The following is a 13281-nucleotide window of genomic DNA, read 5'->3' as shown; positions in this document are numbered from 1 at the left end:
TTGTTAAGTGAATCACTGCAATTGTTAAATTAGTAATACGGACATTAAGTGAATCTGGCTTCTCTCCCTCAAGTTTGCTTGTCAAAAGGTCGCAAAAGGGGATCGCATGATCCCAGGACATATAGTATGTCCTAAATATGCGTCAGTTACCAAGAGTCTGGATTTGTATTACATGACCAAGGGGATGCTGCAACAGTCGTAAGTGTGAAAAATGATCATGTCACTTTTTTTCAGTGCCACTTTAAGTTTGAACAGTCAGCAAATGAACTGTTGTAAATCGAGGACTACCTGGATGTACTTATTTGTGGCAGAGCCTACTTCCTAAAAGCATCCCAAAGATTGCTTTTTCAAGAGGCAACTAGACTGTCTTGTTTTTTTCTTTGAAGACGTTTCACTTCTTATCCAAGAAGCTTCTTCAGCTCTGACTGGATGGTGGGGAATGGAAGGGTTTATAGTCCTTGCAGAGAACACAGCCCTTTCAACGGTTCCAAGAAGGCTCCACACCCATTTGCTCTACTCAGGTGACCCTGACAACACAGATAAACCTCCAGGTCACCTTAACAACTTGCTAGAAGAATGCAAATGACTAGCTGTCTGCAAGGAATATAAAGCTTCTGCAAGTAAGTAGCTTTTTGGATGAGAAGCGAAACGTCTTCAAAGGAAAAAACAGAAAGCCCATTTCAGAAGTGGCATTCAGCAGGTTCTGACCAGTTCTGGAGAACCGGTAGTGGAAATTTTGAGTAGTCTGGAGAACTGGCAAATACCTGACTGGCCCTGCCCCATCTATTCTCTGCCCCCCCGGGTCCCAGCTGATCGGCTGGGTCTTCTTTTGTTGCCCTGCACAGGAGAACGGAGCTGGAAAGCAGGTTAGTGGGATGGGGAGAGAATGGAGATTTTGCAGTAACCTTCCCTTGCCACGCGCACCAAGCCACGCCCACCAAGCCACAGCCACAGAACCAGTAGTAAAAAAATTTGAATCCCACCTCTGCTGCAGTTGCCTCTTGAATAAGCACCTTTGGGACATCCATGACAGAATCTCCATAGAGATTCTATTAATTTATATCTGAAAAAAAAAATCTTGGGTAAATGACCCTTTTGTCAGAATATGGACATTTGCACCAACGCAGCATGGAAATACTCAACATTACATTCTTCAAATCTTATTTGCTCTTCTAGCCTGCACACGGTTCAAGCTTTGGCATTTTGCAAACGATTCTGGGAAGACCACTTCTCACACAAATGACAAATAATGGTCTTCTCCCTTAATATTATTAATAAAATTCAATCACGAGTCCCTTTGTTCACTTTTTTTTAAAAAAGGTTACATACGTTTAAGCAGGGCAATTTTTTTCTTTTTATTGAAATATATTAGGCAAATGCCATTCCTGTCATAAAAGCTAATTGATAATGTGATTTGTTGTGTTGCTAATACATAATTCAGAGAGCTTTTTTAAAGGCTTTAATACACAAACAGTATTGTTTAATATTTATTGTGTTAACAAAGAAAGCATCAGGTTTAAAAAAACAGAGCTGTGTAAATGAAATATTTCTGGAAGCTTTTATTCTTGTTTTGGGATTTTGCCAATGGTTTTCTAATGGAAAGGTCATTATTTTCTAAGTAATTTTGACCAGAACGTATTTCTTTAATATGTGCATGTATGTTTTTATTAAGAAAGAACAAGGATTATATAAATTTTAGAAAAAAAAATAGTTTCACTAGTAAATCAAAAGTAGTTTAAAGCCCAAGTAAAATTTGTTAATTAAATATATTGGGAGATATATTTTGTTCTGTATAAAGCACTAGATTTTTAAAATGCATATTAAAGGTATTTTTTTAAAAAGGTGTTATTAGCAAATAGCTATTGTGTTCATTTTAAGTGAAAAGTCAGACATTTTAATGCTTTGGAGCACTTCTAGTTATCATTTCTGCAGCTTTAAAATACTTTGGGCAGCCAGAGATGAAAGATAATTTGAGGAGAACGTTATGCTGTCCACTGAGCTTCATTAATCTTTGCAGTGATAACTACATAACTTTCCTAGCATTCCCTATTCCTAATCCATTTGTAAATACTGTTGCCTTTCTCTGCTAAGATAAGTGATTTTCCCCATTGCCTTTTTATTTGAATCTGTGTACACTTATTTGTGTAAACTATACTTCTCAATTGTTTATTACTTCAAGTGTTTACTGAATTACTATTTCCTATGTTTCTGAATTCAGAAGGCAAGTTTGTTATTTTCTCCCCAAACTAAAGTTTTAGAAAAGCTATTTCTTTGAAGAGCAAAGCCAGAGTGCATAAGCATACGTGTCTGCAGGCAAACTGACATGTTTGCATGTACATATTCATGAGAGTTTGCATAGACATAAGATCTTCATCTTCACAAGATCTTCAGACCCTCCAAATAGCCTCTTCAGGCATGTAGCAGCTCTGGATTGCTTTACCCAGTGTAGGCAACTCCTGCCAACCCATCCTTGGTGCACCACTGATATGACCAAAGGAAGCCCAAGGTCACAAGGCTGTCTAGCATAGAATAATGATGATGACAGAGATGTTGTTGGCATTGCTCTTGCTGTTATTGTGTTGTTTCTATATCAGAGAAAAATTTGCAATTTTGCAATTGTGGCAGGAATTTTAGCCCTGACATCTATACTATTTTGATAGTACTATACTAATAGCTTTGAGAACTATTCTATCCCAAATGGTAGTATTCCTTCTGATTCTATACATTAATAGTGATCCTCTGAAGGTTGGGTCTCAAAAGCAATTTATTGAGGCAAAAGCTGGAAGAAATGTTCACTTCCTAGAGCAGAAGTAGCCATGGGCCATGGGCCGGATCTCAAGGGCCATGGGCCGGATCTCCGTTTTCACTGGCAGAGGGTTGCAGGAGGTCGTCACAGCTGAAAATGGAGCACAGGAGCCCATTTTCGCTGGCAGAGTGCTTGGGCCACCACAGGTACCTCCAACAAGAGTGAGGTGGCCACACCCACCCTGGCCACACCCACCCAGAGCCCGCCAAGGTCAACCACCACCCTTATGCGGTCCTCAATGCAATCAAGTTCGACACACCTGTTCTTGAGACACGGATTTGCTCAATTTAGTTATTTTCTTTATGTAAGTCTGCTTATATTCCAAGATTTTCCACCTCTAACAACAATACTAAAGGGTATACAGTAGAATAAATGCAAATGGTATCTATTTCCAAATGTTCCTAAGTCCACAGTATTATTGATAAATATTTCCTGGAATCTAGGCTCCAAAAGTCAAGATTCCAAGTTGGTTGTTTCCTGGATCTCAGCATAATTCTTTATCAATGCTTTATGATAAAGTAGGGCTGTCAGGCTGTAAAGAAATTCTTGGTTTTCCTCATCCATCTTTCTGACAGAAGACAGTGGGGTAGTTGCCAATGCTAAAACATCTATTAAACATGGCAACATTTTGGGGGGAAACACTCTGGAAGATTAAACATTTTGCATCAGCTGCATCAAGAAAACGAACTTTTGTAGACTATCAAATTAGCTCCTAATACCTTGATGCCGGACATAGATGGATAATCATTCTTCATCTTGGTTGCCCAATGCCAATTGGCTTTAGCATTGACACAATCTTTTTAAAGAAACAACATTAATAGCTGCAAATGATAAATTTTTGCCTGTCACCTGTTGCTAAAAATAAATGTTTGAACTTTCTCATGTCATTTACTAAAACAATTATTGCTAAACTTCATGCTGTATTGGAGCAGCAGAAAAAAAAAATTCCAGGGTTGAGCCACATTTTAAAAGACCATTGCTGATTGTTGTAAGAAATAGGCAAACATATCTCCCATTTTGAGTTAAAGAATAACCACATGCCTTTATTTTTAATCTGTTAACAATTATGCTGAAGACAACTTCAGCCTGATTTAAAATTGTACAAAATGAAAAGCTATTAAAAATGGAGCAGGTTGAAATGGGAGATCTACGTGGAAAATGCAACCGAAGCTAGTAGATTAAAGAAAAAAATCTAGGTAATAAATGTCTTATCTAAATTATCAGACATTTCTGGAAACTTCTTCTGCACCAAGAAACTATTTTCTTAAGACTGAAAATTAATTTCTATCCATAAATGTTGCTTAATCTTAATCTGTTTTCTAGTTATCAGCATGATCATCCAGATTATAAATCAGTGTTTCTCACCCTTGCAACTTTAAGATGAGACAACATAGTCTTTTCAGCAGCTCCAAAGAGGTTCCACACCTCTTTGCACTCTTCAGGTGATCCTGAGGGCACAGATGAAGCTCCTAGTCGCCGCAATGACTCCAAGAAAGAATGCTAATGACCAGATGACTGCTAGGAATACAAATCCTTCCATTCCCCATCATTCAGTCAGAACCGAAAAAGCTTCTTGGATGAGAGGTGAAACATCTTAAAGGAAAAAGAAAGAAAGTTCAGTTGCCTCTTGAAAAAGCACCTTTGGGACAACCATGACTTGGATGACTGAAATGCTTTCTTCCCCTAGCCCTTCTTTGGACTTAAGATTTCATTTAACAGACAGTTGTTGAGGTTGCGGCTCTTCCTGCCGTCTCCCAAGTTCACTCCCACATACCCTCACACATGTTAACACACATCCTGTATGTTGTAACACAATCGATGAATCAAAAGCTAACTGAATGAATATCGTAATGCACACATGTCCAGAAAGAGAAGCTGTAAACCCCTTTTAGTTTGTCTCTGTCTCCTGTCCAAATCTGTGATGACCCGGAATGTAACACAAATGCAACAAAATCCAAAACATACATAAATGTCCTTTAATGCCCCACTGTTCAATAATTCTCAGTTGGAGATAAAAAGTACTCATAAATAGTCTTCAAAAGAAAGCAATACAGTCTGAACTTAATGAGCAGATAGAGGTGAAAAAAGAAAACCAAACAAACTACAATGATGAAATTTCCACAATGGACCAGGATAAGTAATTACCAAATTCAAGGAGATAACAAGGCACAGTCTGTTGGAAGGACGCCAACCAAGATAACTTCAACCCAAAATAAAACACGCTTTGCTTCTGGCAACGCTGTATTGTAATCATCTCTTTTATAAACTAGTCTCCCCAGCTGCAACCAATGAGGAGGATCATGGCCGCTTCCTCCCTCGTAAGCCAAGTTGTTGCCTTCTCCGTTCCTCCCTGCGTGTCCTAGGATGCAGAGGGGATGGGCCTGGTTCTTCCTCTGACTACCCAGCTGGCCTCTGTCCTTCCCCAGCCTCCTCCAAACCTCCGGAGCCACATTTCCACTCCCTGTTGGCTGTTCCTCCTCTCCCTCAGAGTCTGATTCTACCAAGGGCATGATAAAATCTATAGACCAATTCAAGTAAAGGCGTTTTGGTCTCCAGCTTAAATGAACTTAAAACTTGTCCTATGGATTGAAACCACAGCATCCAAGAGCTTAAAGTTGGATGGAGGCAGACATTATGCATCGTGGTGGCTTTTGGGACAAGAGTCATAATAATTACAACATTCTTTTTGTTCCTCATGTAAGCCCCCCTTTCCCTCAAATTGCCAGAGGTTGGCAAAACTTCAACTGCCCTAAAATTCAATTAACTTTACAGCTTAAGAATATCTAAGAATGAAATAGAGCAAATATGAAAGGAACCATGGATGCTTTCAAGTAGGTAATTTGATGAGAGAAACATGGTTGACATAGTTATCTGATCAGGCTGGGCAGGCAGAAAGGGGAAACTCCATTTATTTCTATCCATAGATAAACTCTCAAAACATCAAAATATTACAGATGTTGTGATATTTATACTCCTGTGAAACAGACCTCTTTTATTTCTATCTATCGTGTTGTAATTAACTTTAGCCTAGCAGGGGAGCCTCCAGTAGCATTTTCCAGTGACACATTCATGTCTTAAAAGAAACACAAACAATTTATCGTAGCAAACAGACATGTCTAACTTCCTGAGAAAGAAATATTCTAAAACTTTTGAGAGGACGTGGGCATAATTGGTTTTGGGAATTTTATTTGATATTACTTTTTCTATTAGCCAGAAGTAAGATGATAACATGCAATATAATTATATAATGTATGAGCATAACCAGGGGTGGGATGCTGCCAGTATAACAACTGGTTTGGTGATTGCGCACTTCGTGCCTAATGCGTGCTGCGCATGCGTCAACACAATGCCAAAGTCCTTACCTGCTCTGTTACTTTGAGGGAGTAACACAGCTGAGGAGTGGCAATCCGCTCTTCCACGCTGATCAGCTGGGAGGATAAAGATTAGTATTGCGCAGGGGCAGGCAGGTGGGCCCATATGATTGTTGCAGTGAACTGGTTTGGAGATAGCTGATCTTTGGAGCAAGGGGTTCGCCCAAACCAATCCGAACCAGCAGAATATACCTAAGTGTTTGATTTAGCTCACTGCAGATAGCTGGGATGTTATGTGGCCATAGAAATCATTGCCAAGTTGATAACTCCATTGGCAAACTGGGATCTTATTCATACACAATCATACATACTTTCTAAGACTAGATTCTCAGTCATTCAGGTCATGGTTGTTCCAAAGGTGCTTTTTAGAGGTAACTGGACTTTCTGTTTTTTCTTTGGAGACATTTCGCTTTTCATCCAAGAAGCTCAGAGTTAAAGAAGCTTCTTGGATGAGAAGTGAAATGTCTCCAAAGAAAAAACAGAAAGTCCAGTTGCCTCTTGAAAAAGCACCTTTGAGGCATGGTACCAAGTACCAAATGTTGTACCATTGTACCAAGTACCAGGTATTAAAAATGTGATAGATTTACATTTTAAAAAATTACATATGAATTAAAACAGGGAGTCAACTCCAACAGCATGAATTCATTCATATGTACATGCATGCAATTTATTGGCAATATGACTATCAACAATGTTGGGTGGGTTACAATTAAAAAGTTAAAAAGGACAACCTCCCCCAAGGGACATATTGAATAACCCAAAGGCAAACATATTAAACAATCCAACCCCATGGAGCAGCGGGTCAATCTTCACTCCATCACAAGGTCCAAGAGAATAATCAGATCATTAATAGTTTCCTGAATATCATCAGGGTGGGAATCATCTGGACCAATGAGGAAATAGCATATTGGAGGCAGGCACCATGATAAAGAAGGCACACTTTCTGAGCTCCGCTGGATGACACTGCTTGATTGATGGGACCTAAACATGGCCAATCTGCCCAGTCTCACCATATGGGAAGAAACAACTAAAGTCATGTAGCCAGTCAAATAATCAGGCCCTTTGTTATAAATCAGTTTGTAACCAGTACTTTGACTTGCACTGAAAGCCAACTGACAACCAATGTAGTTTGTGGAGTTACATTGCAAAACTAGGTATGCTCATCACTGACCATGACACTACATTTTGGACCCACTGAAGCTTCCAGGAGTCTTTAAAGGAATATAGAGTGCATTACAGTAATCCACTGGTAGAATGATAAAGTCATGAGCCATTATCTGAAGGGAACTGTCTGAATGGGAGCCAATGGCACGCTAGACTTACCTGTGTGAAAGTCCTCTTGGTCATAGTTGCCACCTGTTCTTTAAGTAGAAGCCTTGAGTCCAAGATAACCCTCCCCTCAAAATATTGTGCCCCCACCCTTGATTAAGGAAGTCCAACCCCATCCAAGACCAAACATGAAAATTCTCCAGTCGGGGGCCCAGGTATCCACAGCTACTCAGTCTTGCCATGACGGAGCCTGAATATTTTTCCTAAGCATCCATACTGCCAGATATTGAGACTTCAATATTATTGTTTGGCTATCCCAGGATCAAGATATATAATTGAGTACAGTCAATTTATAGATGATATCTGACCTCAGACTGATGGATGTCTTCATCTGATGGTTCCATGTAGATGTTAAACAGAAGGAGTGACAGTGTTGAAAAACGTTCAGCATCCTATAGGTGATGGGCTGCAGACTTTTGTTCTTTAACCTCTCCTTAACACCAAGAGAAACTGGCCACAAAGAAAGAACAACCACAGAACAGTGTCCCTTCATCCCAAACCTTGAGCTGGTTCAGAAGAATACCATGATTGACAGTAATGAAAACTTCTGAGAGATCAAGAAGCACAAGGAAGGATGCATTATTCCCATCCAATTTCTGCTGCAGGTGATCAAATGTAATCAATCTGCCTCTGTACTGTAAGCCAGCAGGAAACCCAACTGAAAGGAGTCCAGATCATCTCCTGGATCTTACAACTTACATCCTGCAAATGATACCTTTAATACCATCAAGCAAAATCGGCCAATCTTTTTGGAAGGACTCGACAGGTGGATAAAAATGGCAAATCCAGTCCAAACATTGGGTAAGTATGCGGCCATCCATAGTAATAACACTTTATTGATTAGCCGTGAGGCCATATCAAAATACAAAATACAGAACAATAACATCACACCAACATAACAATATACAGTAAAAAAAGAACTAGAAGAACACACCAATTCATAGTTTTGAATCACCTCAGCAATGTATCCTATTAGAAATAAAAGCAGAAAAGTGGTGACAGTTGAACAGTATCGCTGGTGGATTCAGTTCTTTTTTCTTTCTTTCTTTCTTTTTTTGCAAATTTTCGAGTCCTTGAAGAACAGGAAAAAGTGATAGCGATGATAGTTACAGCTGACTTATATGAAGTGATTGTGGATGGATTGTTAACCGACTGAAAGTTTGGTCTGATCAATTAGAAAGTAGATGGAATTTTGAGAACTGTAATTTTAAGAGTGTAATAGATATGGTTTCATCAGGCATATCAAATGATCTTGGTTAATTAATAGGCTTGTATTTTTTTAAAATATACTAACTCTGTGTTTCTATGAATCACTATTTTATCACTTATATGCCATTCAAGCAATTAATTTTATTTCTATAACAACCTTGCCTCAAACACCCAATGTAAAAAAACAACAACAGGCTTCCATATACCGCAACCCAATTTTAAAAAGGTTTCATCCTATAACTGAAACATCTGATGGAAATTAGAATAACAAAAACATCAAGTTAAAAATCAAAAGAGTTTAACTAATTGTCAGTCTTAAACTTTAAAACAGAGGTCTCGCAACTTGGCAACTTTAAGGCTTGTGGACTTCTGGGAGTTGAAGTCCACAAGTCTTAAAGTTGCCAAGTTTGGGGACCCCTGCTTTAAAATAACCAAGTGGCTTCTTGGCTTCTTAAAAACAACATCAAATGCCATGAAAACTTGTTCCCTTCGCACTCCAAGCGCACTTAAAGAAACATATTGCAAATCACGTAAACATGGTGTTGGGCAAGCCATATAGAATAGAATCAATAACCGAAGGATGAATTGGAGTCTGGTTTGGCTGACTGGGACTTTTGCTTTGGTCTTCTTTCTCAACTCCGGGGGATTCAGGTGATCCTGCCAGAACAGAGCAAAATTTGAGTTACATCCTAAGACAGCGAGATTTCAAGAGCCCAGGCAAATCTTTTGAAGAATTAGATTGAGATTTTTCTATTAGCATTTGGTGGAATTGAGTTCAGAATGTTTACTTTTGCTTGCTTCAACAGCCAGCCAGTGTGTGATACAGTGGTTAAGATACAGTGATACAGTGGTGGGCTTCAAATTTTTTTTAGCAAGGGGCTCTGTCCTAAAAACTGGCTGGGTGGGCATGTGACTGAATGGGTGTGGTCAACTCAGCATCGCTTCTTTGCCCTAATTACCTAAAAAGATATATACCAAAAAGTTGTTTATTATTTCATGCATTTAATACTTAAATAAAAGACTGGGTGAAACCAGGCTTAATAGTTGTGATTGTGAGAGGGATCTTGGTGTCTTAGTGGAATTTCTGGTGAGTTACATGATTCTTATTATTTGGGAATCAATCCCCTCGGAAGCTAGTGACTATGTTATCTGATTTTCTCAATAGTTCTCCCTCACAAGCGCTGAGTGGATTGTTTATCTAGCTTGCAACACTTTTATGAGGTGTGAAATGCTAAGCCTATTAAGAACTTTCACGCTGCTTGTCTTTCTGAGGTTATTTCTGAGGTCTTTCTGAGATTATTGGGGCCTCTCTGAGCCCCTCAGAGTCTTAGCTAGGGGTCTCCTGGGCCCCTGTGAGCCTCCAGCAGCCCAGCCCTGGTTAAGATGTTGGACTGGCAGCTAGGAGTCTCCCTTCAGCCGCAGAAGGATGTTTGGGCCAGTGGTTCTCTCAATCTAATATACCTTATGGGTTGTTGTGAGATTGTGCAATGTATATCCATATAAGAGGAAGTTGTGCCGTGTATGTTTCCCTGAGCTCCTGAAGGAAAGGCAGGATAGATATTAAATAAATAAATAAATGTTCAGACCCATTCAAGCATTATATATAAAGCCCCAGTCCCACTTCCTCTTCAGACAATAATTAATAAAATTCATCTACCTAGGAAAGAGATATGATTTAAAGAACTATTATTAGTAACTAAAGAATTATTGTTATGTTAGAAAATAAGGCAGTGCCTGTTTCCTTGGAAAAGACACTTGTTTTTGCTGTATTAGTAGGGATTGGTGGCCAAAAAGGGATCTCTGAGAAGTTTATCAGCAGACAGTTGTGAGCACATGTATTACATTCTTTTTCTACATTTCAGTGTCAGGTGTATAAAGGCACTGAGCCTCTTCTGATAGGTCATTGTTTCTTCATTCAGGATTAGCTTTTCATTTTGGCTTTTCACTGGTGTTTTAAAGATTATTGAAATCACAAAATAATGGCATGTGTTAAGCTCCAAAATCAGCTCAGAGAATAACCTGTGACCTGAAACTGTGCTATTGCAAAGGTTAAAGTAGTGTCTAAATTCAAAACTAAAAGCTAGAAAATATCAAAGGCCAGCTTAACGGTAAGGCTATCTGTCAGGAAATTCTGCCTTCTAGCTGATTGCCAGAAATTGTTCTAACCACCAAAACCTATTCGGAATGTACAGAAATCTCTGATGAACAGAAACCAAATAACATTTATGGGACTGAATAATGCATTTCAAGTACTACGTTGGTAATGTAAGTTACAAATCCATCTCCTGGTGATGCTGTCTAACCCCACATTTTTCTATCTTATTAATAGCAGTAGCACTTATATAGTACCTATATACTTATACACTCCATCATAGTGCTTTACAACTCTCTAAGCCATTTACAGAGGCAGCATATTGTCCTCAATAATCTGGGTCCTCATTTTACGAACCTCAGAAGGATGGAAGGCTGAGTCAACCTTGAGCCAGTTAGGATTAAACTGCTGGCAGTCGGCAGAGTTAGCCAGTAATACTGCATTCTAACCACTGCACCACCATGGCTTTCTTATCAAGTAGTAGGTTGTGGTGAACTTTATCAAATACCTTACTGAAGTCCAAGTAAATTATATCCATAGCATTTCGTTAGTCCACTAATTTTGTCACTTTGTCAAAGAATGTGATAAGATTTGTCTGGCATGATCTGTTTTTGACAAACCCATGTTTGCCTCTAAGTGTTTGCAGATTTGTTGCGTACTTATTTTTTCCAGAATCTTTCCAGGTATTGATGTCAGGCTAATAGGTCTCTAGTTTCCTGGATCTATTCCCCCCTCCCTTTTTTTTAAAGATGGGAACTATACCAGCGCTTTCCCAGTCCCATCAGCTTTGATAGTTCTCTAGTGTTCCAGGATCTTTAGAAGGTATAGTTCAGTGGTTCTGTGAGCTTCTTTGCCAATTCCTTCAGAACCTTGAGGGTGTAATCCATCGGATCCTGGTAATTTGAACTCATCCAGAATGGATAGGTGTTCTCTAATCATTTTCTTGCTTATTTTGGCTTACAATTCCTAATCTTCATTTTACAGTATTTGTTTTTTGGTAGGCTGGACTTGTGTTTTTTTTTTTTTTTACTTTTGTGTAAAGACAGATGGAGTATTTTTTGTTCAAAGTACTTTGAAATTAGCTTCCTCAGTCCCTATCTCCAAGTTGCTACTTTCTACATGGATGAAACTGTATATTTTATTTCATAGGACAAACAGTACAATTCAGGAAAATGCTTTTATATTATAAAAATAAAATATATATATAAAAATAAACAATTTACTTTCTGGCTTATCCCAGATCGTCTTTTTCCTCTGAAGGATACGAACAGCTTGTCCAGTTGTTTTGCCTACTTTTATGAAATCTATAAAAGAAGAGCAGTTGCTAAATTAAGACTCGCATACATACATAATAAAACATATGCAGATTCAACAGATAGTGTTATACATGTAATACATTGGCTTTAGGCATTTACTATATATAAAATATCCCACCTCCCATCCCTGTAAACAAATATTTTCTAGCATCAATTTATAGATAGCCCTCATTTAGTGAGCACAATTGGGATAACAATTCAGTAAGTGAAGTGATTGCTAACTGAAACCACAACTGGGCTTATGATCTCACTTCACAGCTTTATTTTGCTTAACCAACTTGCAAAGGTTGTAAATATAAGGAATAGTTGCAAGGTTATTTTTTCATCATGTTATAGTTATGAACATTGCCTGTACAAGGTAATCACTACAGGTGTGGACTACCTGTATTACAACCTTACTAGGGTAAATAGCAGTTGCAGGCAATGGTTTGAGTTTCCTTCAAATCTAGCTTAGAGCTCTGACCTGGATTGTGACTATTCTCTGCCTTTGATTTTAAACGCAAAATAAATACTTGATTCAAGAATTTTTGAAAGTACAAACTTGATTTGAGAAATGGCTGTCCAGAGTTTGGACATAATCAAGGAATTGCTGGACATACAGGAACCACTTGACATTTATTAGAAATGAGCCAAACCCTAAATTCGTGCTGCCTGTTCATTATCTATTCTCTAAGGTCATGGATCTTAAATTCCAAATGGCTACACTTTGGCTGGCATGGCCCCACATTCGTGGCAGTTGACTCTGTTGCAAAAGCATAAACAGCGATTTATTCAAACGTAATGCTTTATCTGAGTTAACAGGCTGCATTCATCCTGAACTAGTGAAAGAAAATACATTGATTTCTGGATTTAATTTTATGTAGCAATGCTAATTTCCTAACAAGCACACTTTAAGTTTGCAGCCTACATTCAGAGAAAACAAAGTAAGATTCTGGCTTGAGCTGTTAACAGGGGAGCCTCCCTACATATTGCAACTATGTTAGGGATCTGCCCTTAAAGATTTGTTATCAATTGCTGGTAGCAATAGACAAGTACATGCTTGTCTCAGCATTTCTTTCCTTGGAAAACTAGCATTTGAAAATGACAGAGGCAAGAGTAATGGCCATTGCACTGGTCATTTGCAAGATCTGCTGACAATGGATCTTGCCTTGGCAGGCT

The 13281-nt window shown here is 38.6% G+C and overlaps 1 protein-coding gene across 1 annotated transcript in view; it reads right to left on the bottom strand.

Moving 5' to 3' along the window:
* Positions 1-8324: 8324 nt before the first annotated feature.
* The window catches only part of CFAP46 (cilia and flagella associated protein 46), a 101514-nt gene continuing 96557 nt past the window's right edge, over positions 8325-13281 (bottom strand). The window contains exons 60-61 of the mRNA XM_087932479.1: positions 12031-12111; positions 8325-9372 (exon numbers count right to left, since the gene is read on the bottom strand). Coding sequence (XP_087788605.1) covers positions 9242-9372; positions 12031-12111 — 212 coding nt within the window. The 3' untranslated portion in view covers positions 8325-9241. The remainder of the gene's footprint in view (positions 9373-12030; positions 12112-13281) is intronic.

The sequence above is a fragment of the Pseudonaja textilis genome, chromosome 4, assembly GCF_049901715.1.
Source record: "Pseudonaja textilis isolate UNSWEBS1 chromosome 4, rPseTex1.2, whole genome shotgun sequence".
Lineage (NCBI taxonomy): Eukaryota > Metazoa > Chordata > Lepidosauria > Squamata > Elapidae > Pseudonaja > Pseudonaja textilis.
Note: the sequence above shows the minus strand (reverse complement) of the source record. Positions and strands in the feature narration are given on the sequence as shown.